The following is a 24,331-nucleotide window of genomic DNA, read 5'->3' on the forward strand; positions in this document are numbered from 1 at the left end:
TTTCAATCACTGTCAGATATCATCTTTACTAGTCCCAACTATTCCATGCTCACTGTGCTACCGTTTTTTTTGTTCTTTAAAGTGAAACTTTACTGAACAAAAAAAAAAAATAGATCAAAAATGATTACTTTTAACATAAAAAAAATCAAAATCAATAATAATTTGAAAACAATTAAGTATAAAAATTATATAATATATAATTAAAAAATTATATATTATATTTTTGAATCTAAGAATTACTAATCTGGATATAATCAATATAATTAAGTATTAATTGATGAATTATAATATTATATTATATAAATATAATTAAGGAAATAGAAGTTGATGTTGCTTTTGTAATTATCCACCAATTTCTTAGAATTAAACCCTATCTACAGATTTGCATCGAAGCATTTCTTATGACATTTAATCACTGTCAGATTAAATTTATACAGGGCACAACTTGCCACGTTACCACTATTTATTGCTATATATTGTAATCTGTCAGCTGTAAAAGGCTAAAAACACATTTAATATGAATAGAATTCTAAATGACAAAATATAATTAAGGAGACTTGTTCATACAAACAATATTAATATTTAATTTTTAATAACTATAGTATTCTAATAAACCAATAGAAAAATATCCAGTAATACAAAAAAGTTTCTAAGGATTATAATTATAATTAGTAAAGAGAATCACTAATAGAATAAAAAAAAAATGTAATAATACTTATAACTATTAGAAAATATAATATAATTAAAAATTGATTGTTATAAATAATTACAAATTATGTAAGATAATTTTCAGCTAGACATTTTTTTAAATGTTTCATTTCGTTTTATTCTTTTGTACTTTTAACTTATTTTTATGAAACGTAACTTTAGCTGAAGACATTGTTTCTGATTCTGAACGTGAGATATCCAGATGATCAGAATTTTGTTGAGGTTCTGCAAGTACTAATGTATCTATTGGTTTTGCTACAAAGAAATTAATTTCATAAATAAATAAATAATAAAATATTAAATATGACAGTTTTACTTATTTGTTGTGATTTTTCAAGCTCAGATAATTTTTTCTTCAATGCTGAAATTTCTTGTCTCATTTTAAATACAGTTATGGCATTATTTTCTTCTTGTAAAAGTTGAAATAACATGTTAACTTTGTCATGATAATACTTTTTCAAAGCTATGAACTTTTTTTCAACTGATAAATGGAACTCTTGATAATTATTATTTAAAGAGACAATTGTTCGCCTCTGTTTATCATTAATTTCCTATATAATATAATAATTTTGATTACTGATACACTGGTTTACTTTTTAGAAACAAACACTAATATAGTAATGTTTATTTATATAAAAACTAAACTAATTAGTATTAAAATTAATTTTGAGACTCAAATAAATGAATTTGGTAGATTCCAAATGGTATTTAAAAAATACATATTGTTGACTTAGTATGGATTAACAGTTATTTTTGTATTTTTTAAAATTTGTTTATTACCTTAATAACATAAAATTAAATATAACAATATAATTAAAAAATATTTTTTTGTCTATTTCATTTTGATTAACAATTTATATACAAGGTCAAAATTACAGTACTTTTCTCAATATATATTTCTCAATGTTTAATACCGTAAAATAAACACATGAAAATTAAAAAATTTTAAATTCTGTAGAAAATAAAATATACTGAACATTTTTTTTTTTAGTTCTACTATAAAGAATGGTTACCTTAATATTTTTATGCAAAATTTTTATGGTCAGTATAATAATAACTTAAAAAACTATTTGGTAAAATTATTTTTTTTTAATTTATCAAAACATTATGTATATGATATACAAACATTTTTTAAACAAAACCATATTTAAAAAAAAATTGTTCAGAATAAGATAAGATTTTTATGACAAAAACATTATGTATATGATATACAAACATTTTTTAAACAAAACCATATTTAAAAAAAAATTGTTCAGAATAAGATAAGATTTTTATGACAGAAACATAAATGTAAAAAAAAAAAATTATAGTAAAATTTATATTTTGTCATTTTTATATTTCATCAAAGTTTAAAATTATCAACTTACATCAAGTTTAGATATAATTTCATCATTCTCTCGACCAGATTCTTTTAAATCTATAACTTTATTGAAATAGTGTATAAGTAATTTTTTGATTTCAACTAGAGTAAGATTATTTAAAGACTTGAGAAATACAGCTCCTTCAATGGAATTCTATAGTTAAAAATATTTAAATAAAATTATTTATCTTATTGAATCATCATTATTATAATAAAATGAATTTACTGAATGATTTAGATTTGTCCAGTCCACATAATTACTAGTTTGATTATTCTTCAATTCTATTAAGTGGTCAATTGCATCAATAGTTTCATCATTTTCTAAATATTTTTTAATTTCTTCTTTTGTTAAACTATTTTCCTTAAAATGAATAACAAACAAATATATTTAATTTTACTTTTTCTTTTTATCATATATTGATTTTGAGTTCAGCAAACTGAAGTTTAAACATTTAATCTAGTAATGTACATATTTAATATCATTACTCTGTAATTAGAAGAATGTTTAATGTAATCAAAAATAAGACATTCACATGAAGGTACTTTATTACTATATTTATAACAATTTCAATTTTTGAATTGTTAAAAAACAAACACGTTTTAACACGTGAAAACAGTTAAATACTTAAAATAGGTATATGTTGAGGATAGATATCAGTAGAGCTATATTTAACAGTTTGCTTACATAACCTATCCACACAAAATCTAGACGTAATAAAATGCTTATATGATAAATTTATTTAACCATCCAATATTTTCAAAAAAAATTTTTTTTTTTAAATTATAAAAGAATTCCTAGATAAGGACTTATTTTTATTAACTTCAGAAATTTATCCAAACTTTATATTGAATTATGCATTATTTTTCAGTATTTACTTTGTTTATAACCATTTTAAATCTTACTTCAAGTTAAAGGATTTATAAAAATGTGATCATAATTTGTATATGTTATAAGTAAAGTGGATTAATATGTACTTATAAATTATTTTAAGCCATCTAAATAGACCCAAGTTTATGCAAATTTGTTGTTGGAATATACAGGGGCATAGAAATATTTTTCGTTTCAAGGGAATAAACTCTTAAATTCCCCAACACTATTACCTCAAATAGAACAAATTATAAAATTTTCAAGCCAATTTATAAAGTATGGTACAGGCTGATGTGTTTGGAATAACTTAACATAATTTATAAATGCATATAAATCCGCTCTTTAGTTATGAAATAAAAAACTTACACATATGTAATTTTTTTACATTTAAAAAATTTGTTTTAAAAATTTTTATATATATATGAAAAAATCAAGTCAAATTTAATTTTTCTTTCCTTAAAAATATTTTTGAATAAAAATTCAAATACATTCTGAGGGGCTAATAGGGGACAAGAGTTTTCAGATAGTGTCCATGTAAGAACAGTATTTAAGTATTGAAACTCCATTAGACATTGAAGTCTGTGCACACTTATACCTAATCAAAGTATATTCAATTACTTTATGGTATTTAGGATTAAATATTCCTTTTGGCCGGCAGCTTAGAACTTCATTTCTCATAAGTTGAAGCTCAATAAAACTTTTCTTTAAATTATTTTGTTCAATTATATTACAAGACGTATGACTGCGACTTTTTTCAATACTTGTTATCACCTAAAATTTTGTTGAATTACATAAAATTTATATTATTTCTAACAGATACAACTATTAAAATATAAAATTATGGCATACTCCTAAATTAGATAAATTAATTTTTAATTGATTTATTCTTTTTTCAAGCTCTAATAATACAGATGTTAAATCTTCTTTAGACTGTATTTGACATTTATATTGTTCATAAAATATCTTCAGTCTATCTTTAGATGTTTGCAATGCAATTCTATCCTGCATTAATCTAAAAATAATAAAAAGTAATTTTTTGAAATATGATTCATTTTTATTAAAAATTACTTTTCTTGACTATCTCCAGCAATTCTAATAATATCATCCATTTTTTTGATTTTTCTTTCGTAGCGTAATACTCTGTCATTTAAACGATCTGCATTTAATATTTTGCTATATTTTTTACTAATTCTTTGATATTCTTTTTGAGCTTTTTCTTTTGCATTACATCTGATTTCTGTATGATTTGCAGTTTGAGTTATTAAATTCTCCTAGGATTATAAAATAATGTTCTCAATGATATTAAATTGTTATTAATCAATGTTCATATAAAAAAAGTGGCATTATTTAGTCAAAATTTTAGGGATTGTAAAATTGTTTAATTTTAATTATCAAGGAAGTGATCCTTGTTTTGGACCCCTTCTGTTCATTACTTGCTTCATATTTTATGATGCTGAGGAGCAAAACATAATCAAGGTCTTAAAAATATTTAGTACTATTCTAAGGTGAATTTACAATTCAANTTAAGGTCTTAAAAATATTTAGTACTTTTCTAAGGTGAATTTACAATTCAAAATTTTAATGATACTCAAAGAATTATTAATAGTTATGAAAACCCAACAAAAATAATTTATGAAAAATATTATTCATTAAATCATAAAATGTAAACAATAATTCAATGCATTTCAATACTTTTTATATGAAACAAAAATTTACTATTGAGCACATAAAAAATTTAAGTCATTGGATATATTTTGGAGTGGCATAAGTATATTTTGAAAATCCTTAAATTGTGTTAGGGGTCGCAAATATGATCCCTTGAAACTTTGTAATTATGCCACTATATAAAAAAATGATAATTTTAACCTTTGAAGTTACCTTTATAGCAATAATTTCTTCTAAGTGTTTTATATTTTTCTTCAGCCCTTCTTCATTTAAGGATATTATATTTATTTCTTTTCTTTTCATATTTGCTTCATTTGTAAGGGATTTTAGTTCATTTTGCAAACTTGTAATACTGTTTACACTAGTACTAGATTCACCAAAGCATTTAGGTGTTACAAATAAATCTCTGTTATCAAATGAACAACCTAATACATATTAAATTGATTTTAAAATAAAGTTAAATAAATTATTTCTTAAAATTAAGGTAGAAGAATTTTATAATTTTTTTTACCCTATTTAGAATTATGATAATCATTACAATCAGGTATATTTTTTATTTATTCTATTTAATCAAATTAAATTAAATTTAGCATATGTATTTTAGGGCTAGAATGAGATAGTAATATATTATTCATTCTTTACACAATATCTATAAAACTTTTGAGATATACATAACAGAATTATTAGTTCCATACTTACAGGCATTGTTTAGAGTAATTTCTGATGGAACTTGAGCAATACTTGATCTTATGACATAATCAAACCTAAAATTTACGTACTTGTTATAGGTTTTCAATAAACTAAATAATTTCTGATCAAATTTTAATTCGTTTAGTACACAATCCACACTAATACCCATTTTCAAAAAACAAATTTAACATACGAATTCGAAAGCTATAATTCCTAAAATATCATTNAAAAAACAAATTTAACATACGAATTTGAAAGCTATAATTCCTAAAATATCATTCACACATTTAAATTTAAAACAAGCGTGAAAAATAATAATTTCGAACAAGATTTGGTATGATAGTAATTAACAACTACTTCTAAAGTGATAGTATTAAATAATAACAAGAATTATCAACTTAAGACTCTGATTATCATTAATGATAATTTATCATGGATTACAGATTGAGGAACCGAAAATTAATAGATAGTGAATACTTGTACTTCTGCGAAAATATAACTTTCAAGTGGTATTTTAACCTACTCTCTGCAGTTGTAAATTTGTTTACTAGTTATTTTGTTAATATTAACAAATGTAAATAGGTTGTTTCATTACAAATAGTACCAAATGTTATCATTGCAATGTTTGTTTTATCATATAAAAATGTCAAAAGTTCTTTTGTAGAGATGAATTATACACTATGTGAGATATTTTGCCAAATTTGATACTGTCTTTGATTTAAAAACTATATACTGTTTGGGTCGATTTAAAAAAAAATACTGACGGTGTGATATACAATATTCAATATATAATTAAATAATATAATTTTATTAAATATTAATTTGTTTATCTCAATGTTTAACTATATAGAATTTCGATTATAATTTATCCAGATATTTAATTTTGTAATATGTACATATTATTCTAAATAAAAATTTACAATTTAATATTTTATCTGGATAAATAGTCAAAATATTCTACACTTTTTATTTGACCTTTATATATTTTTTAGATTATTAAAATGCTTAGATATAGAGGGAAGAAAATTAATTTAAATAATATAGTAAAAGAATTAGATACTTTTCCTAAAGTTCAAGATGAAATTTATGAGCAAACTTCATATGCTAATATAATCTGTGAGTAAAATTTTTTCTTTCTAAATTTGTTATATTTAGCTAAAAAAATTGAAATCTCCCGTTAAAATTGTTGGACATTCCATTTTACTATATGTTTAGGTGAAAATTTAAACTGATATTATATTTTTATTTAAATATATATATATATATATATATATATATATGAATTTAAATTATAGAATCTATAGAATAATATAAAATATGATAATTAACATGATTTTAAATAATTATTTAAGAAAAAAAGCAGCCTACTGACAATACTCATTAAATTTTTTTTTTTTTAGTTAAATTATTATTATTAGTTATCTTTTTTACCATGGATCAAGAAAATTTCTGCACTATCATTTAAGTCTTTTGAAAAAAATACCTGGCATTGTGGGTAGAGTCAGATCCTTTAATAAAGAATTAAAATTATTAATAAGGGAATAGTGGTATCGAGTATAATGATCTTTTGAAGCTGTTTGCAATACTGTTTTTAATTGTAAGTATTGTTTAGGTAAACTTGTATGACAGAATCTTTTTTTAAGTGTGAAAGTAGTTTGACAAGACTTATTTTAGTTTGTTTTAATTCTCCAGTCATGATACCAGGATTGAAGGTCATCAAGAAGGTAGATTGCAGATTATCTGAAGCTATTTGCAGATTTTCATGAATAGAATGAATAGATTTATCATTTACATTTTCTGCTATAGTTGTATAATGTTGAGTTGGTTGGTCAGCTATAAAGATGTTAAATAGTAAGAGAGTAGATAAGCACTTAGGGGTACTACCTCTGCCTTTCTATCTGATTTTACCAAAAAGAGTTTTGTGGTAGCATATTAAGTGGTGTTCTATTAGATAAGATTTAAAAAATAGGTAGTATGAAGATGATAAGAGTTTTAATTTAAAAAGAAAACTCATTCCATACCCAGTCGAAGGCTTGAACATCAAGAATGATGGTAGAACAAATTTTTTTCCGTAGAAATAGCAATAGTGTCAGTTAAACAATTAATTTGTTGAACAGTTGAGTGTCTGTTGTGGAAACCAAGTTGTGAGTTGAGTATACTTTTTTTTTTTTATTAATTATAGTTTCATGTGGTTTGAATATTTCAGTAAAGCGATTTTGAAATATTTCTACTTTTTCTTGGTCAGTTACTACCTAGGAGCCGTCTTCTTTCTAAATAAGAGAAAAGAGTGTTTGTCTCATAGAGCCTCTTTAGTAACTTTCCATTATGAAATTTGTGGAAAGAGATGCTATATAATTTGAATAAGACTCACTTCTAAATTTTGAGTCATATTTTGAGGTGTGTAGTTAGGATGTTAAGTCTTTTTTTTGTCAAAGAGGTAGGGAATATAGTGCAATTAATTTTTGGCTCATTATTTTTGAGCTATTTGTGTACAAATGTAAGATTAATGAGAAAAGAAGTTTAATTAATAGAAGAAGGAGTATCAGCAGATTGTATACACTGTTAAACTTATAGCATCTTTTTTTGAGGACTTTAGTTTAATATTTAAATTAGTATTTTTTGAAAATTTTCCCAATCTGTTGTTGGTTACTAGATCGAATAAAAGACGTATAGATGTTAGTGAAATGTCAATTGTTTGATATATCATTTCAAATGGTGATTTTGGCCACAACATAGAGCATAGTGGCAGTATGAATGAGTTACTGTATTCCGGACAATTTTGGCATTGTACTATTTTGTGAGATTCTATCACTTTAATTTTATTATAATATTTTAGTATTTTAGTCTCTTTGAATTATTTTGTTGTTGCCAACCATTTTCGTTTTTTATATGTGTGGCAATTATAATATTTATGAAAATTACTACTTATTTTTGTATTATAACACTTATTAATTTAGTCTCAACACTTTCAACACAAATTTTGATTTATATCTCCATACATCACATAAACACCTAGTTTTAGATTCTAAATGGACCAAATATAAAAATTAACAGAGAAAATCTTATTATCTGAACCAGGTAATGTCCTGTGAAAACTTCTCAACATTTAACTGGAGTTCAAATTCGAGGTCAGGTATATGGAATTACTTTATCCTGCTTAGTAGCAGAGAAAAGTAATCTCTGATACAAGCATTCTCTAAGACGATGATGAGGCACAAAGAATTAGCTGAATTCTTAAGGCAGAAACTACCTTAAGGTTCATGCTAAGAAGACTAGGCACTTGTTCAATGCTCCCTTGTAGTAATGACTGGTTCTATGTTTTTTATTTGTAAGCTATATAATGTTAACTCCATCGTAAAGTTTTACTCCAACCCCTCGCATAGTGCAACCAGAGTAACTAATTCACCTCTTGGGTCTGACTAACAAATCATTCCATATTGTGATTTGGCTCTTGATTAAATTTGGGCTGAATCAAAACACAGTGGTGTAAGTTTTAGAGATAGCGTAGGCTAACCTGAAATGATGCCTAACAGTAGTTTCAAGATATTCCAATAAAAAACCAGCCAGAGTTAAAAGTATTTAGATATTTAGTTTCATAAGACTAAGTTGTTTCTTGACAAATTAACCCTGATTTTTTTTAAGATATGTGTGAGAAAATATACAATTATTTTTAAAATTTAGACCATGGAATTATTAATTTTCTATAATTTAATAATTTTTTATTTAAAAAAAAATATACAATAATAATCTATGTGTAATAATTATATTCTATTTTCTAATCTTAATTTGGTGTGGGTTGTTGTAAAAAATATTCTTAATAAAAATGCAATTATTTTTCTTACATTTCTTTTAAATAACATTGAATTCTATTTTGTAGTGACTATTTTAATTATGATTTTTGGATTTTGGTTGATTATATCAGAAGTAAGATATGCATTACAAAATCGATATATTTATAAATTTATACCAGATGTAGAATATGATTCTAAATTACCAATAAATATTGATATAACAGTAAAGTCTAATTGTGATAGTGAGTAAAACATTTTAAAGTTTACAAAATTATTGAAAAATAAAATATTTATTTTTTGATATTAAATGCTATTGTTAGACTGTATTTTTTTCATTATTTTGTATATTAAATTCTAAATGCTGAATTATCAAAAAAAGTTAGTATTTATTGATTTGTTTTTTGGTTTTTGTTAGGCGTTGGTGCTGACATTGTTGATTCTACTGGACAAAACATGATGTTATTTGGGGAAATTGAAACTGAAGATGCTTGGTGGGAAATGTCTGAAGAAGAACAACTTGAATTTGATGAAATGCGATTAACTAATTCTTATTTAAGGGAAGAATATCATTCATTAAATAATATTTTATGGAGAGATGATAATATATATAACTACGGTTCATTAAAAAAGTAAGATGATTACAAATGTATTGTACCTATTTATATATTTTTGTTACTTAGGCATAATTTAATAGCATTACTTTTATTAAAATTATAAAAAAATTTAGATCAAGAAAAAGAGATATTGCTCCAGATGCATGTCGATTATATGGATCATTAATTCTTAATAAAGTAACTGGTAATTTTCACATTACTAGTGGAAAATCCTTATTAGTACCTGGTGGACATGTTCATCTTACTGGTCCTTTATTCGGACCTACACCTAGTAATTTTTCTCATCGTATTAATCGGTTATCATTTGGAACTAAAAATACAGGTATAATTAACCCTTTAGAAGGAGAAGTTCAAATCGCTACTGAAGGTTGGCATTCAACATTTATTTTTTTAGTATTAAAATAATAAATTTTATTTTCTTTCAAGGGTCACTAGCTTATCACTATTTCATAGATGTAGTAGCTACAGATATAAAAGGACGACTAAGTGATGTAAAAACTTATCAGTATTCAGCAAAAGATTTAAAACGAGTATATAATGATGATAATACACATGGTATTAACACCATATTAGCTTTTATATTGTTTGGGTTTAACAGTTAAAATATCACTATTTCAGGAAATCATGGTATGTCTGGAATTTTTTTTAAATACGATATTAATGCACTCAAATTTGTGATAGCTCAAGACCAAGTGACTATATTTCAATTTATAATAAAAATTGCTTCTTCTTTTGGAGGTATTTTTATTGTATTTAGTAAGTATTCATTTTATAAAATTAAAAAAGAAACTGTGACAGGGATGTATTTAAAAATTTATAATGGAGGAGGCACAAACATTTTTTGCTTATAACTTAGTTTTGTTTAAATTGTTAAATAAAAATAGTAGCACAGTGGAGTTGTGGTATAGTTGAGACATGTATATATGATATCTGACAGTGATTAAAATCACTATTATAAGAAACGCTTTGATGCAAAGCTGTAGATAGCGTTTAATTTTATAAATTGGTGAACTATTCAAAAGCAAAATTCTAACACAAAATTAATTAAGGAAAAATTGAAAAAAATCATTGCCTTAGGCAATGATTTTTACTGAATCGGCATATGTTCGTCGCATTAGTTTTTTTTGATAAAATTGGCAATTTGAGCTGTTAAAATTTATTTTTTCGACTTAAAAGAAAAAAAATTGAGATAAGTTTAACTTTATATTTTATGTCAATTAGTTTTATATAATATTCATGAAAATCAGTGTACCCCATTATAAGGTATAAGCTTAACTTGTTTGCAAAAATTGCTTTTTTGAATCCTCCCTGTGGGCAGGGTTAGAGTCAGATTTTAAAAAAAAATATATCAAATGAAAGAAAAATATCTAAGATTTAATATAATAAGAAATTATTTTAATTTATTATTTTTTTAAAAAGTTATGGCAGTTTTAAGTATTAAAATATTTCATATTAAACAGTGATTTTTGCATAAAATTTACATTTTTCGATTTTTTTTTTGACTTATAGTACATAACATTAACTTTATATTAGTATATGTTTGATACTTGAAGTATTTCTGGAATATTTTCAAAACAAGTTGAAAAAGTAAAATTTTTGTGCAGAAGTTGCAATTTTGAATATCTCCTTGTGGGCAGTTAAAGGGTCAGATTTTCAAAAAATTTATATCATATGAAAGGAAAATATATTTAAGATTTCAAAATAAAAAAAAATTATTTTGATTTGTTCATTTTTCAATATGTTATGGCAATTTTTAGAAAAATATGTTGAAATTTTTTGGGGGAATTTCATTGTTTACGAGAAACGAGGGCAAAATTTTCAATATTTGAGGTTAATGTCTTTAACTAGATACAATTTGTGATCTTTTTACATATTGTTAAGAAATATTGATCCATTGAGAGGTGAGAAAAATTAGTGACAGACACAAAAAATAAATAAAAACATCATAGTAAAATTAATACCTTCTCAGCTTCGCATCGAAGCTAAAATAAGTTAAAAGAGAGGAAAAAAAATACCACATACATATTTTAATCACATTAAAAAGAAATATTTTTTTCAATAAAACTAAATTTAAAAAAGCTTTTTTTAAAAAAAAAAAACTCAATTTAGCTTTGATGTGAAGCTGAGTAGGTATTGATTTTATGGTGATGTGCATTTTTTTTTTTGTGTGTCTGTTTATAAAATTTCCTAGCTCTTAAGAGCTTGATTTTATGGATTTATAAGTGTAAAAACTCTCAACTTTTATCTAGTTGAATATATGACCTTCAAAAATGATAAAAAAATGCAATTAATTTTAAAAATATTTTAAAATTTAGCAATCTACATAAATTGTAAAAAATACAATTTGTTTCTAAATTTTAAAATTTTAATAACTTTTTTTAAAACAGCCAAATCTTTATGAAATTTTAATAGTTTATTTTAAAAATAATAAGCTTTCTTTTAATAATCATGAAAAACATAAGTACAGAAAGGGTTTGAAGATGATGTTCTTTCAACCTATATCAAATTAAAGTTTTTTAAAAGTACATTGTGATGAAAAAAAATAAACATCTTGACGATTTAATAAGCCAATAATATTCGATTTAAATTATAAATTATAGCAATTGTAAAATTACAAACATACAAATTATTGTTAAATTTAATATTAACACGGCCGTCGGGAATTGATGGCTGGTTAACGAAAGTGTACCGGAAATCATGTGAAAAAAAGAGGCACGGTATTGGATTAGAACCCGCGACCCAAGGCGTCGTATAGACAAACCTTACCACTTACCGTTCACTTATAATTCAGAACCCAATACAATTTCATTTAGGTTGATAACGTAATGTGCGGCTGAGGGAAACACGGCACCGTGTCAATATATATACGTATCAAATCTATTTTTATGATAGTGATGTTAATTACTGTTAGATATCATCTATACTTGTCTTTACTTTGCCACAGCTTCACCATGCTGGGTTTTTTTTTTTTATATTTTTGAATCCCTTTTTAACAATTAAAACAGGTATATAATAATTAAAATACCAGTGTATTTCTCTAAGCTTTAAATACTTTAAAAAAATTTAATTCAATGTATTAATTAGTAATAAGGGATAAAGTTTATGGATCATTTAAGAGTTTCACATTTTAAAATTATTTATCAATTTATATTTTGATGTCACATAAAAAAAAGGGTTTTTTTATCCTTATATATAAAATTATTTTCCTATAATTTTAGATTGTACCTCTTTTAAGTTTGAAAAATACTTTCCTTTAAAGCAACTATACAACTATATAATCTGCTAGTTCATTATTATGAATATGATTAGTATTTTGTCTTTCTTAAAAATATTTGCAATATTGTAGTTAAGTGATATTACAGATAGTGGCATATTTTGAGGGATAGGCAAGAAATTATATTTGCAATGCTATGGCGATATAAAATGTTTGTTGACCATTTTATTTTTACTCATAATCCGTACAAATCTGGTCTCCATAAGTCTTTTTAGTAGTTTGTTCATAGAAACTTTTTTATGCCCACTTCCTCTACTATGGATTTTTAAATGTTATTGATTATAATTACAATTTAGATATGTAATGTTCATATGATAATGATTAAGATATGATAGTGTCCATTTACACACGCTTTTACAAAATTCCACTAAAAATTAACAACTTAATAAATTAAAATTTTTAGAAAAATGTAAAACATTCAAACTTGATTTGTATGGTTGTAGTAACCATACATAAAACCTATATGTAGTATATAGGTTTTCTGTATATGTAATATTATACTGATATATTAAACTAAATCAATACGGTTTATTGTTCAATTATAGCTTTATAATGACATATATCTATACAGAGTGGCCCACCATGTTCTGACAAATACTATCATTTTTAATGTATTGAATATTTTTTTTTACTATCTTTTAAAATATTTAATATAAAAAAAAAAAAATTATAAGAAATTAAAAAAAAGATCAAGATAGTCATTTTATAGAGTAGATTATAAAAAATAATTTGGCACCAAAATCACTTATTAGTATTTTGTGAATAAATTTTTAAAATATTGTAAAATTTTGGATTATTTATGTTTATTGTAGGATACCAAATATTAGTTGAGTTTGGTTTCATGGTTTCATCTGAATAAAAATAGAGCAGTAACACAACAAGCATTTGTTATAGATTATAGGTTATAGCTCTGATTTAAGAGCAGATTATTTTTATGGAAAAAATCATTTTATTTTTAATTTTAATAAAGTGAAAAATATATATTTTGTAATAATATCATGATATTTTTAAACTCTAACAAGTATTTATAAAGAGGGTAATGAAAAATGTTTGACGCATTAAAAGTTATATAATTTATCAGAAATGGTGGGACACTGTAATTTTCCTATCAACCTCTGATTAGTGAAGTTAAACTCCTCTAATGGTGTAACTGATGAGATATTTTTCTCTAGAAATTGTGTTTTCTTATATATTTTACTTTTAAAGTAATAAGTGGACTTTAATTGAGATATAATTTTTTTGGCTAACAACACAAAATTATGAGTAAAACTTTTAAAACTCATGATATTTTTCTTATTGTTATTTTTTAACCACATTTCATTTTAACATGTTTTTCAGGCTTCCTAAAAATTATATTGGACAAAATAATAAAATTCTTTTACCAAAAATATGATAATACAAATTTTCATAGTAAAAAATAATATACAAATTGGCCAAATACAGAAAATCACTACTGCAAGCAATGTTATTTCCCTATTAAATATTCTGATTTCCTTATTAAGGTAATTTGTTATTTCTACATGATATTTTTATTGTTGGAAAAAAATTGTAAAAATATTTGTATGTTGTTTAAATTTTGTTTTAATATACTAATGTATTTTTTATATATATAAAGTGTGAATAAACTTCAATTTAAAGACTTGTATGTATTTTGAATAAAAAATTAGTATCCTTATAAATTTATTTCAAAATTATAATCAGATTGTAATTATAAAATTTAGTTATTTAAAAAGTAGGGTTATAAAACAATTACAAGGCAAAGATTTTTCTTTTAGTTAAATACTCATGTAAAGTATGTTTAACTTGACTACTTTATTGCACTCTATACTTTTTTAATAGTTTTCAGAAAGCTTATAAATCATCTTTAAGTAGGTATATATAATAATGCTATTTTATTTAGTTTTTGTGGACGACTGGATTATCAAATGTTTTTGAGTGAATTTTTAATATAGAATGATATTTTGTTGCTATTTCTTCCACTTCCACTTTTCGATAGTATGAATTAGTTTTTCTGTAAAATTCTTGCAAATGTTTTATGTGAAAATGTATTTCATTTATTATAGAGTCTTGGTACATAGCTTCTTTACCCAACATTTCCATATCAATAAGGAACTTTTCGCGATTTTCGATTTCCAATATAACTAAGTACAATAAGTTCGGTTTTTTTTTAGCATTTAAATTAAAATAATCTGTTACAAGAAACAGAAGTGTATTAAGGAGTGAATAAAGGAGATCGATCAACATTTTATTAAGTAAACGATGTTGTTCCCTTGGAGGCACCAGAAAAATATAGGTATACATTCACTGAAAGTTTTATATTTTTGAATGAGTGTTGAAGGAGAATCATTTTTGATATAACTTGGTAATGGTGAATTTAAATCTAAATGCATGTTCCGCAGTAATATATTGATTATTTTATTAACAAAGTAAAAAAGTTATAAAAATCATTTTGTAAAATCTTGTATATTAAAGTGATGTTAATAGTTAATAAATATATAGTTAACAAATACTATAGCAATCAAAATTTTCGAATTTTTAAACTTATAAAAATCTGTTTTAGCTCTACTAAATTAAAATTTTTAGTAGAGTGTATAAGCAAAGTTTGAAATAAACATTTTCTTTTCGTTTTTATATTATAAGTTTTAAAACGTTAAGATTTCTTTTGTTTAACGATATAGTTGAAAGTTTGTGTTATTTAAAGTGTCTTAATTTAGTTTGTTGTGATGTTATATATATATATATGTATATTTGTTTAACGTCGTGAGAACATTTAAAATTATTTATAACACATTTTTAAAATGACTAATTTTTATTATTTTATTTTACTTTCAAAATAACTTGATGTTATTGAGAAAATCCGATGCTTTTACTTAACTTCTCTGCAATTCTTCACCATCTTTTCACTACTCTCAATACGCAGTATCGGTCATTTCATAATTTTTTTATACATTGTATAAGCGAACATTGTGATTCATTAAGTATGGCTGTAAAGTATACTCTACTAACTTTAATTTAATTGCTAATAAAGACTATTTCGACTTTTAAAACAATCAATGTTGTATAATTCATACTGTAAGTATAAGCTGACTAATTCTACTTTCAACTTCTAACCTAACGCAGCGGCTTATTTATATGCAAGCAATATAGGCAACTGCCTACTGCGAAATACTTTAAGGGGTGGCAAATATTGAAGGCTAATAAATTTATAAAAAGCGAGTTATTAGCTTCGATGCGAAGCTAAGAAGGTATTAATTAGTTTCAATGTTAATTTTACTATGATGTGTTTTTTTTTTTTTTTATGTCTTTTTCTCAGCTCTCATTGGATTGATTTCTTTCAAAAATACGTCAAAAGATCACAAATCGTATCTAGTTGAAGACATTACCCTTAAAAATTGAAAAAAATTCCCTCGTTCCCCGCAAATGGGGGAAATATCCAAAAAAATTACAAATTTAAAAATCGCTAAAATTTGTCTTTTTTTTTACTTTTTTTTCTTAAAACTTCCATAACTTTTTTAAAAATAAACAAATCAACATAATTTTTTTTTCTACTAAAACTTTAGATATTTCCCTTTTGTTTGATATCATTTTGTTGAAAATCTAACACTTAACCTGCTCATGGAGGGGGATTTAAAATAGTAACTTTTTTACAAAAACTAACTTTTTCAACTTAATTTTTGAAAATGTTTCGGAAATACTGCGTCCTTTAAACATATATCAAATTAAAGCTTATTTTATGTGCTATAAAATGAAAAAAAAAATTTGTCCCGACGACCTATCTTTTATGCGCAAATGGCTACCGTATTCAAAAATATGCTATTTTAACAAATTTTTTTTTTTTTAATTAAACACTATCTACAGATTTGCATCGAAGCGTTTTTTATAATAGTGATTTTAATCACTGTCAGATATCATCTATACTAGACCCACCTATGCCACGACCCCACTGTGCTGGGTTTTGTTATTTAGATGCGATAATTTTTTTTTATTGTTGTTAAACATATTGACTTCCTCCTAATAATTATCTAAATCGTTTTCATTTATTGTGTATTTATGATATGTATATTAATAGCTACGAGCAATTTATTTTATTTTATTAATAAACATAAATATGCTTGAAATTTTTTTTTTTTTGAGGAAGGATTAGTATTGTTACGGCAAAAATATATAAAAATGTGCCCCCTCCGTCATAACATAATGAAGGACGGCAAATTTTTAAATGCCTATAGGCGGAAAATATGTGAGATGCTCCTGACCGAACGTAAATTAAGATTTTGGCTGCATCGAATATTTGTTATCAAATGTTTTCATCGAGTTAAATCGTCGTTTGGATAAAAATTAGATTTAGCTACATTTATGACTGGATTTAGCTACATTTATTAATAACTGGAGGTAAATCTGGACAGGAACTTATTATCCACTCGTATAAATACAAAATAAATGTTTCAGGTTATTTTTAACTAATTTTTCAACCGAACATCTCATCCGGTAGTTCGATAATCTAAATCTAGTCAGTTGCAAATAATAACAATCGAACGATTGTTTTAATGATGTGCCCAGTTCTCTACTGGACACCCACAAATCGGCGGGAATGGGAAGTGCGTTTCAGTTTTGTTATAGAAAATTCGTAGAAGGAGGAATATTCGGCGAACAACAAGCTCTAGCGACGAACATGTTTTAAGAATAAAAAATTTTAAATACGCAGTGGGGAATTGGGAAAATATTTGTAAAATAATAAATGGCGCTGTTACTTCAAGATTACTCCTTCTACAGTAAATGTATAACAAGACCGAATCGCCTGATGAGGCCTCATGTCCATTTTATCTTAGTTCGTGATATTTACTTGAATCAATAAGCTCTTCTTCAGTGTATGTTTTAGATTTTTTATCAATCTTTCTTTTTGTTTGTTGAACGGGATCCAATTTGGTAATTTTACCAAATGCCATTATACTTTGTAATTTTTCTTTTTCAAAATTATAATTTTCTATGTATTATTAAAAATTTTGTATTGAATTAAATTTTTATTTTATAATTATCAACTAATATCAATTTTCACTTGTTCTCAAGTCAGGGAGAAATATATCGGGTTCATAAGCTCCGGATTCAATAATATTCTTTAATGTTCTAGGTTTTGATGATCGGTATCTCTTAATGGGCGTGCTCTTAGCCGATAGTCTCAAATCAGTTCGTTCCGGAATGGGTTGTTTTCCTGTTTTAAATAAATTTCCTACAGCTTTCCTTTGTAATGTTGTCATCTTGCTTTCATTTATCAACTCTATATATGTGATTAATTTTTTTTTAATTTAAGTAGATCAAGAAATTTCGTTTCAAATGAAATATGGATTTTTTTACAAATAACTGTTGTATAAAAGACAAATTTAATTTTTAATTCTAGAACGTTGTGTTGATACTCTAAAATTTGGGAATTATTAAAGATTTTTGTAACTAACAACTTCGCCATACTCTTGTTCAGACATTAATAAAAATTACCAATTTTAGTTTATTATGATCTAAAAACGATGTAATATTTTTATTAACTATTTTAATAGTGAAATTAAAAAAAAAAAATTATTTCAATTACTCTAAAAAAACTGTATATAACTGTGTACTTTAGCAATATTACAAGATGTTTTATTAATTATTGATTAAGGATAAGACACTTATTGTCTTGAAAAATATTAAAACATTTTTATTTTCGTGAAGGAAACAATTGTTTGAATAAAAAACTCTACAATATTATGTATTTAAATAATATTTTTTTCATCCCTTCAAGTTTAAAAAATCTAAACATTAATTTTCTTTAATGAGAACCAATAATTTGAGTTTATGATATGATAGAAAAAACATTTTGTTCTTACATTTTTTTTTCGATTAGTATGTAGTATTATCATAAGCATATGATCTAAATATCACACAAATAAGAATAAAGCAAAAGTTATCTAAGGAATGTTCACTTTTAAGGTATTTAAAGTAATCATTTATTAACACATGTGTTCAAACCAGCCCCTTACAATTTATTAACAACATTATATAGCATCTCAGAAATTTCACTGGAGATCGGTGGTTTACTTTATCCAAAATATAAAATGGTCATTTTTACCTAAAAAAATTACTTCTCAATTTGGTGAACATGTCTCGCTCCTCAGCTCAGATTATTGATGTTCTTGGTCAATATTATCTTACAGGGAAGTAAATATTTACAAATAAATATTTTGTTCTTACGACTTGTTTTTTTTAATACATGACCCCAAATAGTAAACATTATTATTTTTAGATGATTTAAAGTATCTTTCCCAGAAATAAGTCTTATTTATTTTTACCCCATATCTTCATTAGAAAGTAATATTGTTTTATTATATTTAATAATTTCAAATATTTTTGTCTTTCATTTCTAGACAGCCTAGTGTGCTGAATAGAGTGAAAAAGCATAATAATATTAATATTATTATGCTTTTTCACTCTATCTGAAGACATTTATTTAGATATAATAGTTATGTCTTTGGTGAACTGTTTTAAATATTATTATGGTTTCATTCATGAACAGCCTTAAATTTGTCGAACAGAGTGAAGAGCCGTAATTTTATTTATTCAGAAATAATTGCTTTACTTTTTATTTATTTTATGTTTGTAAACATCATTGTACCCTCCACTCTTGGACAGCCTTATGTGTGCCAAACATAGTGGAGAAGCGTAATTTTGTAATTAATATTAATTAGTATAGTAGTAGTACTCTTTGTCCGCGTTACGCGCCAGTCTTGCGGCTACGTCCTGCCTTTTTGGTATTATACAATTAGTTGGGATATAGAGTAATACTGAAAACATAAATTTGTTTTAATTATATATTTTGAAATGTGCCATTATAAATGACAAGCCAGTTCTTGAGTTAGTAGTCTGGAGGATATAGATCATTACTAAATATATACATAATACATGAGAACGATAGGAACCTATATTTTGGAAATATCCTCTGCGTGTGTACCCGCCAGTCTTGCGACTATGTCTTGCCTTTTTGGTAACATATAAGCAGTTGATGTATAGGATATCAAGAGATGTATTGTAATAATATTTAATATATATATATATATATTAACGAGGTTATCTGTGTCCGCCCAGCCAAAGCTTTACGGTGAGAAGCGCTGGGCCAACACAGTCTCGTTGGTTATATTTTCAATATCAATAAACATATTCTTATAATTTTATTTTGACAAATTCAGAGCGAGTTTTAAGAATATCGATTTCGACAATAGGGAATTCATTGAAAAATATTAGTAAAAACCTAGTATAATATGAAAAGAGTTTGAAAAGTATAGAGTAAATAATTAATCATAATAGACGCAGGTTCCATCGTAGAGAATCTTTTTAAGTGCGTATTTTATGAACGACGTGTATTGTCCAAGTAATTAAAGCGCGTATTGATGATTAAGATCTAATATACATACAAATCTAATTAGTCGAAATAAACGCAAGATCCTAAAAACGATTGTTAACAATGAGCGGAGAAGTTACTAATTCAGACAACTAATAAAGTAAATAAATGTAAGTGCGAATATTTATTCGCATTTTTTACTCCTTAAAAATTCACGTAATAAACAAGAATAAAGGTGAGGTTGGGATATTTTATTATTCGATGACTCAATATAGTTTGAGATAACCAGACCTATCCCTCTCTGCTCTTACTTATTTAATCTTTTTTGTTTATTACAAGTACTCTTCTATTATGACTTGTTAAAGTTTATCATTTTTTAAGCAATTTTCTATTGATAATTTGTTTTTTACACAAACAGTACTCGTGATATATTTATCGTGTCACATAAACAATTTCTTATTAACAATTCTTGTTATCATATTTGGCAAACGCCCCCAGACCAATGAGCATAAGGGGTCCATCTCGAATTTTACTAGCCTAGTTTTTTGCTTATCATTTCTTTTTATGGTAGCTGTTTTTTCCATAAGAGGATCAATCTCAAGATATCGTCCCGGAGCCCATATAGATTTTAATACGGCCCTGTACATTTCTATTTTAAATCTAAAACGTTTTTAAAACGCAAATTGTTGATCGGATGACAAAATTAATAAGAATAAAAATCGTTGAAATTTCTGTCATATCATCTAACTAAAAATTGGAATTGTCATGAAAGATTATAAAAGTTTTTAAGGTTTTTCATTACTCGAGGGATGAAAAAAAAATGTTATTTTATTATATAATACTGCAAAGTTATTTAAAAATCTTATCTTTTATACAAATTGAAAATATTCTAAATTTGCTGAGAACCTTTGTTTTAACCTTAAATGAACTCTTTATTTATGAGTACAAGAACCTTTGTACTTACGATTTATAAATGCACGTGTTTCAGCACTATAATTAAATGGTCTTGGAGCATTAAATAAGCCCCCTTGAGAGCAAATCTTTGTTCTATAAGCCATTAAAAAAAAAAAAAAAAAAATTAAATAATATTCGTTTAAGCAATGTTTTTTATACAGTAAGTTATATTTAAAACAAAATTGTTCATAATGTAGTATTAGCTTTATTTTATTATTGAATAGTATTTCAAATTTTTTAATTAGCCAACATTATGATATTTTGGTGAAAACTGTATAATTTGTTTTGTAATAAACTTTATATTTTTAAGGTGTTTCAGTAGAAAAAATAAAACTTCACCTTTAATTGTACAAAAATAATGTATTCAGTATATTCAATTTTTAATAAATTGATGTAATAAAAAAATATCACTCCCTGTGTAAAAAGCGCAAAGACGGTAGAATGCAACTGACTTGAAATACTATCTAAATAAGTATAGTAACGATAAGCCAACCCTTCCGCTACATTTTCATAATTATATAATTACTCATCACAGTTTAAAACTTACTTTTACTAAGACTTGCCACTAGTACAATGGAACGTTATTTTTTAAACTTAACTACATAATTAATTTGTTTAATGTTATAATAATTATGTGCATTAGATTCAGTATTAATAGGAATGATGTAAGAATAATTTTTAAAAAGAATTTAAAGTATAGTAGTACAATAAAATCGACATTTCTAGTAATTAGAAGTATAACACCTAAATGTAACAACACGAACATTTTTCAAGTAATCTCCATTTATGAATAAAAGACTACAATATTCTTATAAACTAGTCTATCTGAGTATTTCTTCACTAAAATTACTTTGAACTAAGTTTAGTTTAATTAATAGTAACTATAGCAAAGTTCCTAAACAAACAGTTAATTTTTAAATTTTTGTTAAGTCATCGTGCAATAATTAAAATCATAACAGTTAGATGTATTAAATAATTTAAAAATTCAATTGAATTTTTATCTGCATACATTAATCAATATTAAATGGGATAATTTAGTTTGGGGTGAAAATATCATAATGGATCAATCAAACTCGAGTGAATCAATAATCGATCGTGACAATCATATGATTGTAGATTATCCAATTGAATCAGAAACCACTGATATTAACGAAGTGTTAAAAGAACAAGCTGTTGGACATAAAAGTGACCCATCAAAAATCAAGGTAAATTCAAATTATAAAATGTAATTCTTTAGTTATTATTATTACTTATAATCATTTATAAGTTACAATCAATTTTATGCAATTTCTAACTAGTAATTTAACCTGGAGATGGATTAGGTAAGGTCTCTGGAGGCACGCGCTCTCTTCTTGGACTAATATTCCCTATTTTTTTAAGTATCATCGACTACCTAAATATAAGTATTTTTAACAATAAAATTATCATATTATTAATTTTGATAGTTAAAAATTTTTTGCTCAATCTTTTAAAAAATTTTAGGATCTGCTCCGATAAATCTCACACAATATCGCAATTAAAATGTCGCTCATTAACTAATTAGTTGAGGAGTTATAATGGGCAAATTCTTGTCGCGTTAGTCAATTCATATTACATAGCACTATATATATTTAATGTTAATATGTAATAAACTTTATGATAATATAATGTAGCGACCAAAACATACGCAACGAATATTCTCGAATGTTCTCGTTATCAAAAACCTTCGAGAAACTTCGATAACGCATAAGATAACCAACGCGGGTATAGAATATTCTAGAATTAGCGAGAGCCTTATCGGAGCTATATATATATCGGAAGAATCAGTCAGTTAGTTAGTTCAGTTCAGACTGTCTAGTCCGCGATACGCTACACGACCGCTACACCCCGCCGCTGTTGTCATCGTGTATTATGTTTACTTCGATTATTTTATTTTTCCTTACTGTATATACATATATTTTCTTTTAGTGTTTATACGTCTATTTTAGTGTTATAATTTTGTTTAATAAAAGTCTACCGCCATTTAAATAATTGTGTGTTGTAAGATATAACCCACAATAATATAATCATTATATTATTAGAAATTATTATGTATTAATACATGTCTTATAGTATTGAACAAAATAGATTAGAAACGGCAAATTATAAATTAATCAAATGTGTGGAGATCAACTTTTGAAAAAAAGCTGATAAATAGCAAATAAGTAGGAGAAAGATAAAGTATATAGAGTATAAGATTGAAAAAAGAGAAAGCGAGGTAGGTAAAATGTGGATATCAGTGACAATAAGCGAGGACGTGATAAGAGAAGTGCAAAGTTTTACGTATTTAAAATCAGTTGTACAAAAGAACGGTGGTGTTGACAAGGATGTAAGACACAGGATTAATTGTGAGTGGGTGAAGTGTAGAGAAGCGTCTGGTGTGTTATGAGAGTTCCAAAAAGGCTGAAAAGTAAGTTTTTTAGACTGTAGCGAGACCAACTATGATATATGGTTCAGAGTGTTGGGTGGTCGATAAGAGAATAAAGCAGAGAATGAGTGTAGCAGAGATGAGAATGTTTAGATGGATGAGTGGAGTGACTGAAGAGGATAGAATAAGAAACGAACATATAAGAGGGATTATAGATGTAGCATCAATCGTGGATAAGACGAGAGAAAATAAACTTAGATGGTTTGGTCATGTTATGAGGAAAGAAAAATCAGAATCTTTTTGAACAGTTATGAGAATGAACGTTAAGACCAGAAAAGGTAGTGAAAGACCAAAAAAAATGAAGGGATATTAATGAATGCGATATAAGGTAGTCTGGTGTCTGCGTAGATAATGTGAAAGATCGTATAGGAATATAAGTTGTCCATTTATGAAAGGGATTTGGTCCAAAAAATTATATATTAGATAAATTTAAAAAATCGAAATTTCTCTATGAAATTTTACTAAAAAATTAATTAACTTTCTTGTAATTTTATTACTTGAGAAATAAAATTATAAAAATAAAAAATTACCTAAAGTAAAAATGTATAAGAAAATTTGAGTTTTTCTAATTTTCTTGAATTTCAACTCTTTGGGCAAA

General features: G+C 25.1%; 4 protein-coding genes across 9 annotated transcripts in view; 2 read left to right on the forward strand and 2 right to left on the reverse strand.

Moving 5' to 3' along the window:
• Nucleotides 1-722: 722 nt before the first annotated feature.
• Nucleotides 723-5,642, reverse strand: LOC126899281 (kinesin-like protein costa). Of its 2 annotated transcripts, XM_050674004.1 has the most exons (10): nucleotides 5,519-5,642; nucleotides 5,301-5,464; nucleotides 4,815-5,026; nucleotides 4,005-4,207; nucleotides 3,786-3,948; nucleotides 3,555-3,707; nucleotides 2,295-2,429; nucleotides 2,076-2,222; nucleotides 1,025-1,259; nucleotides 723-963 (listed from the first exon to the last, which is right to left on the reverse strand). In XM_050674004.1, the coding sequence occupies exons 2-10, from the start codon at nucleotides 5,458-5,460 to the stop codon at nucleotides 815-817; spliced, it is 1,557 nt and encodes a 518-aa protein (XP_050529961.1). In that variant the 5' UTR covers nucleotides 5,461-5,464; nucleotides 5,519-5,642; the 3' UTR covers nucleotides 723-814. The 2 variants fall into 2 exon arrangements, with proteins under 2 accessions (XP_050529961.1, XP_050529960.1); XM_050674003.1 differs by lacking the exon at nucleotides 5,519-5,642 and having other exon boundaries at nucleotides 5,301-5,516.
• Nucleotides 5,643-5,729: 87 nt separating this feature from the next.
• LOC126899283 (endoplasmic reticulum-Golgi intermediate compartment protein 2) lies at nucleotides 5,730-14,649 on the forward strand. 5 transcript variants are annotated; one of them, XM_050674014.1, is made up of 8 exons: nucleotides 5,730-6,056; nucleotides 6,284-6,407; nucleotides 9,169-9,324; nucleotides 9,498-9,711; nucleotides 9,810-10,063; nucleotides 10,123-10,251; nucleotides 10,315-10,434; nucleotides 14,309-14,649. In XM_050674014.1, exons 2-8 carry the CDS (start codon nucleotides 6,293-6,295, stop codon nucleotides 14,389-14,391), a joined length of 1,071 nt encoding a protein of 356 aa, XP_050529971.1. In that variant the 5' UTR covers nucleotides 5,730-6,056; nucleotides 6,284-6,292; the 3' UTR covers nucleotides 14,392-14,649. The 5 variants fall into 5 exon arrangements, with proteins under 5 accessions (XP_050529971.1, XP_050529973.1, XP_050529970.1 ...); XM_050674013.1 differs by having other exon boundaries at nucleotides 5,731-5,973; nucleotides 10,315-10,452; XM_050674012.1 differs by having other exon boundaries at nucleotides 5,731-6,056; nucleotides 10,315-10,452; nucleotides 14,309-14,611.
• Nucleotides 14,355-24,331, forward strand: part of LOC126899278 (uncharacterized) — a 30,636-nt gene continuing 20,659 nt past the window's right edge. Inside the window, exons 1-2 of the mRNA XM_050673998.1 lie at nucleotides 14,355-14,472; nucleotides 22,326-22,492. Of these exons, the coding sequence (XP_050529955.1) occupies nucleotides 22,346-22,492 (147 nt within the window). The 5' untranslated portion in view covers nucleotides 14,355-14,472; nucleotides 22,326-22,345. The remainder of the gene's footprint in view (nucleotides 14,473-22,325; nucleotides 22,493-24,331) is intronic.
• LOC126898223 (uncharacterized) lies at nucleotides 14,867-21,391 on the reverse strand. Its single transcript, XM_050672164.1, has 4 exons — nucleotides 21,298-21,391; nucleotides 18,024-18,242; nucleotides 17,811-17,951; nucleotides 14,867-15,111 (listed from the first exon to the last, which is right to left on the reverse strand). Exons 1-4 carry the CDS (start codon nucleotides 21,389-21,391, stop codon nucleotides 14,867-14,869), a joined length of 699 nt encoding a protein of 232 aa, XP_050528121.1.

Source organism: Daktulosphaira vitifoliae, unplaced genomic scaffold (assembly GCF_025091365.1).
Source record: "Daktulosphaira vitifoliae isolate Bord-2020 unplaced genomic scaffold, ASM2509136v1 Scaffold_2, whole genome shotgun sequence".
Lineage (NCBI taxonomy): Eukaryota > Metazoa > Arthropoda > Insecta > Hemiptera > Phylloxeridae > Daktulosphaira > Daktulosphaira vitifoliae.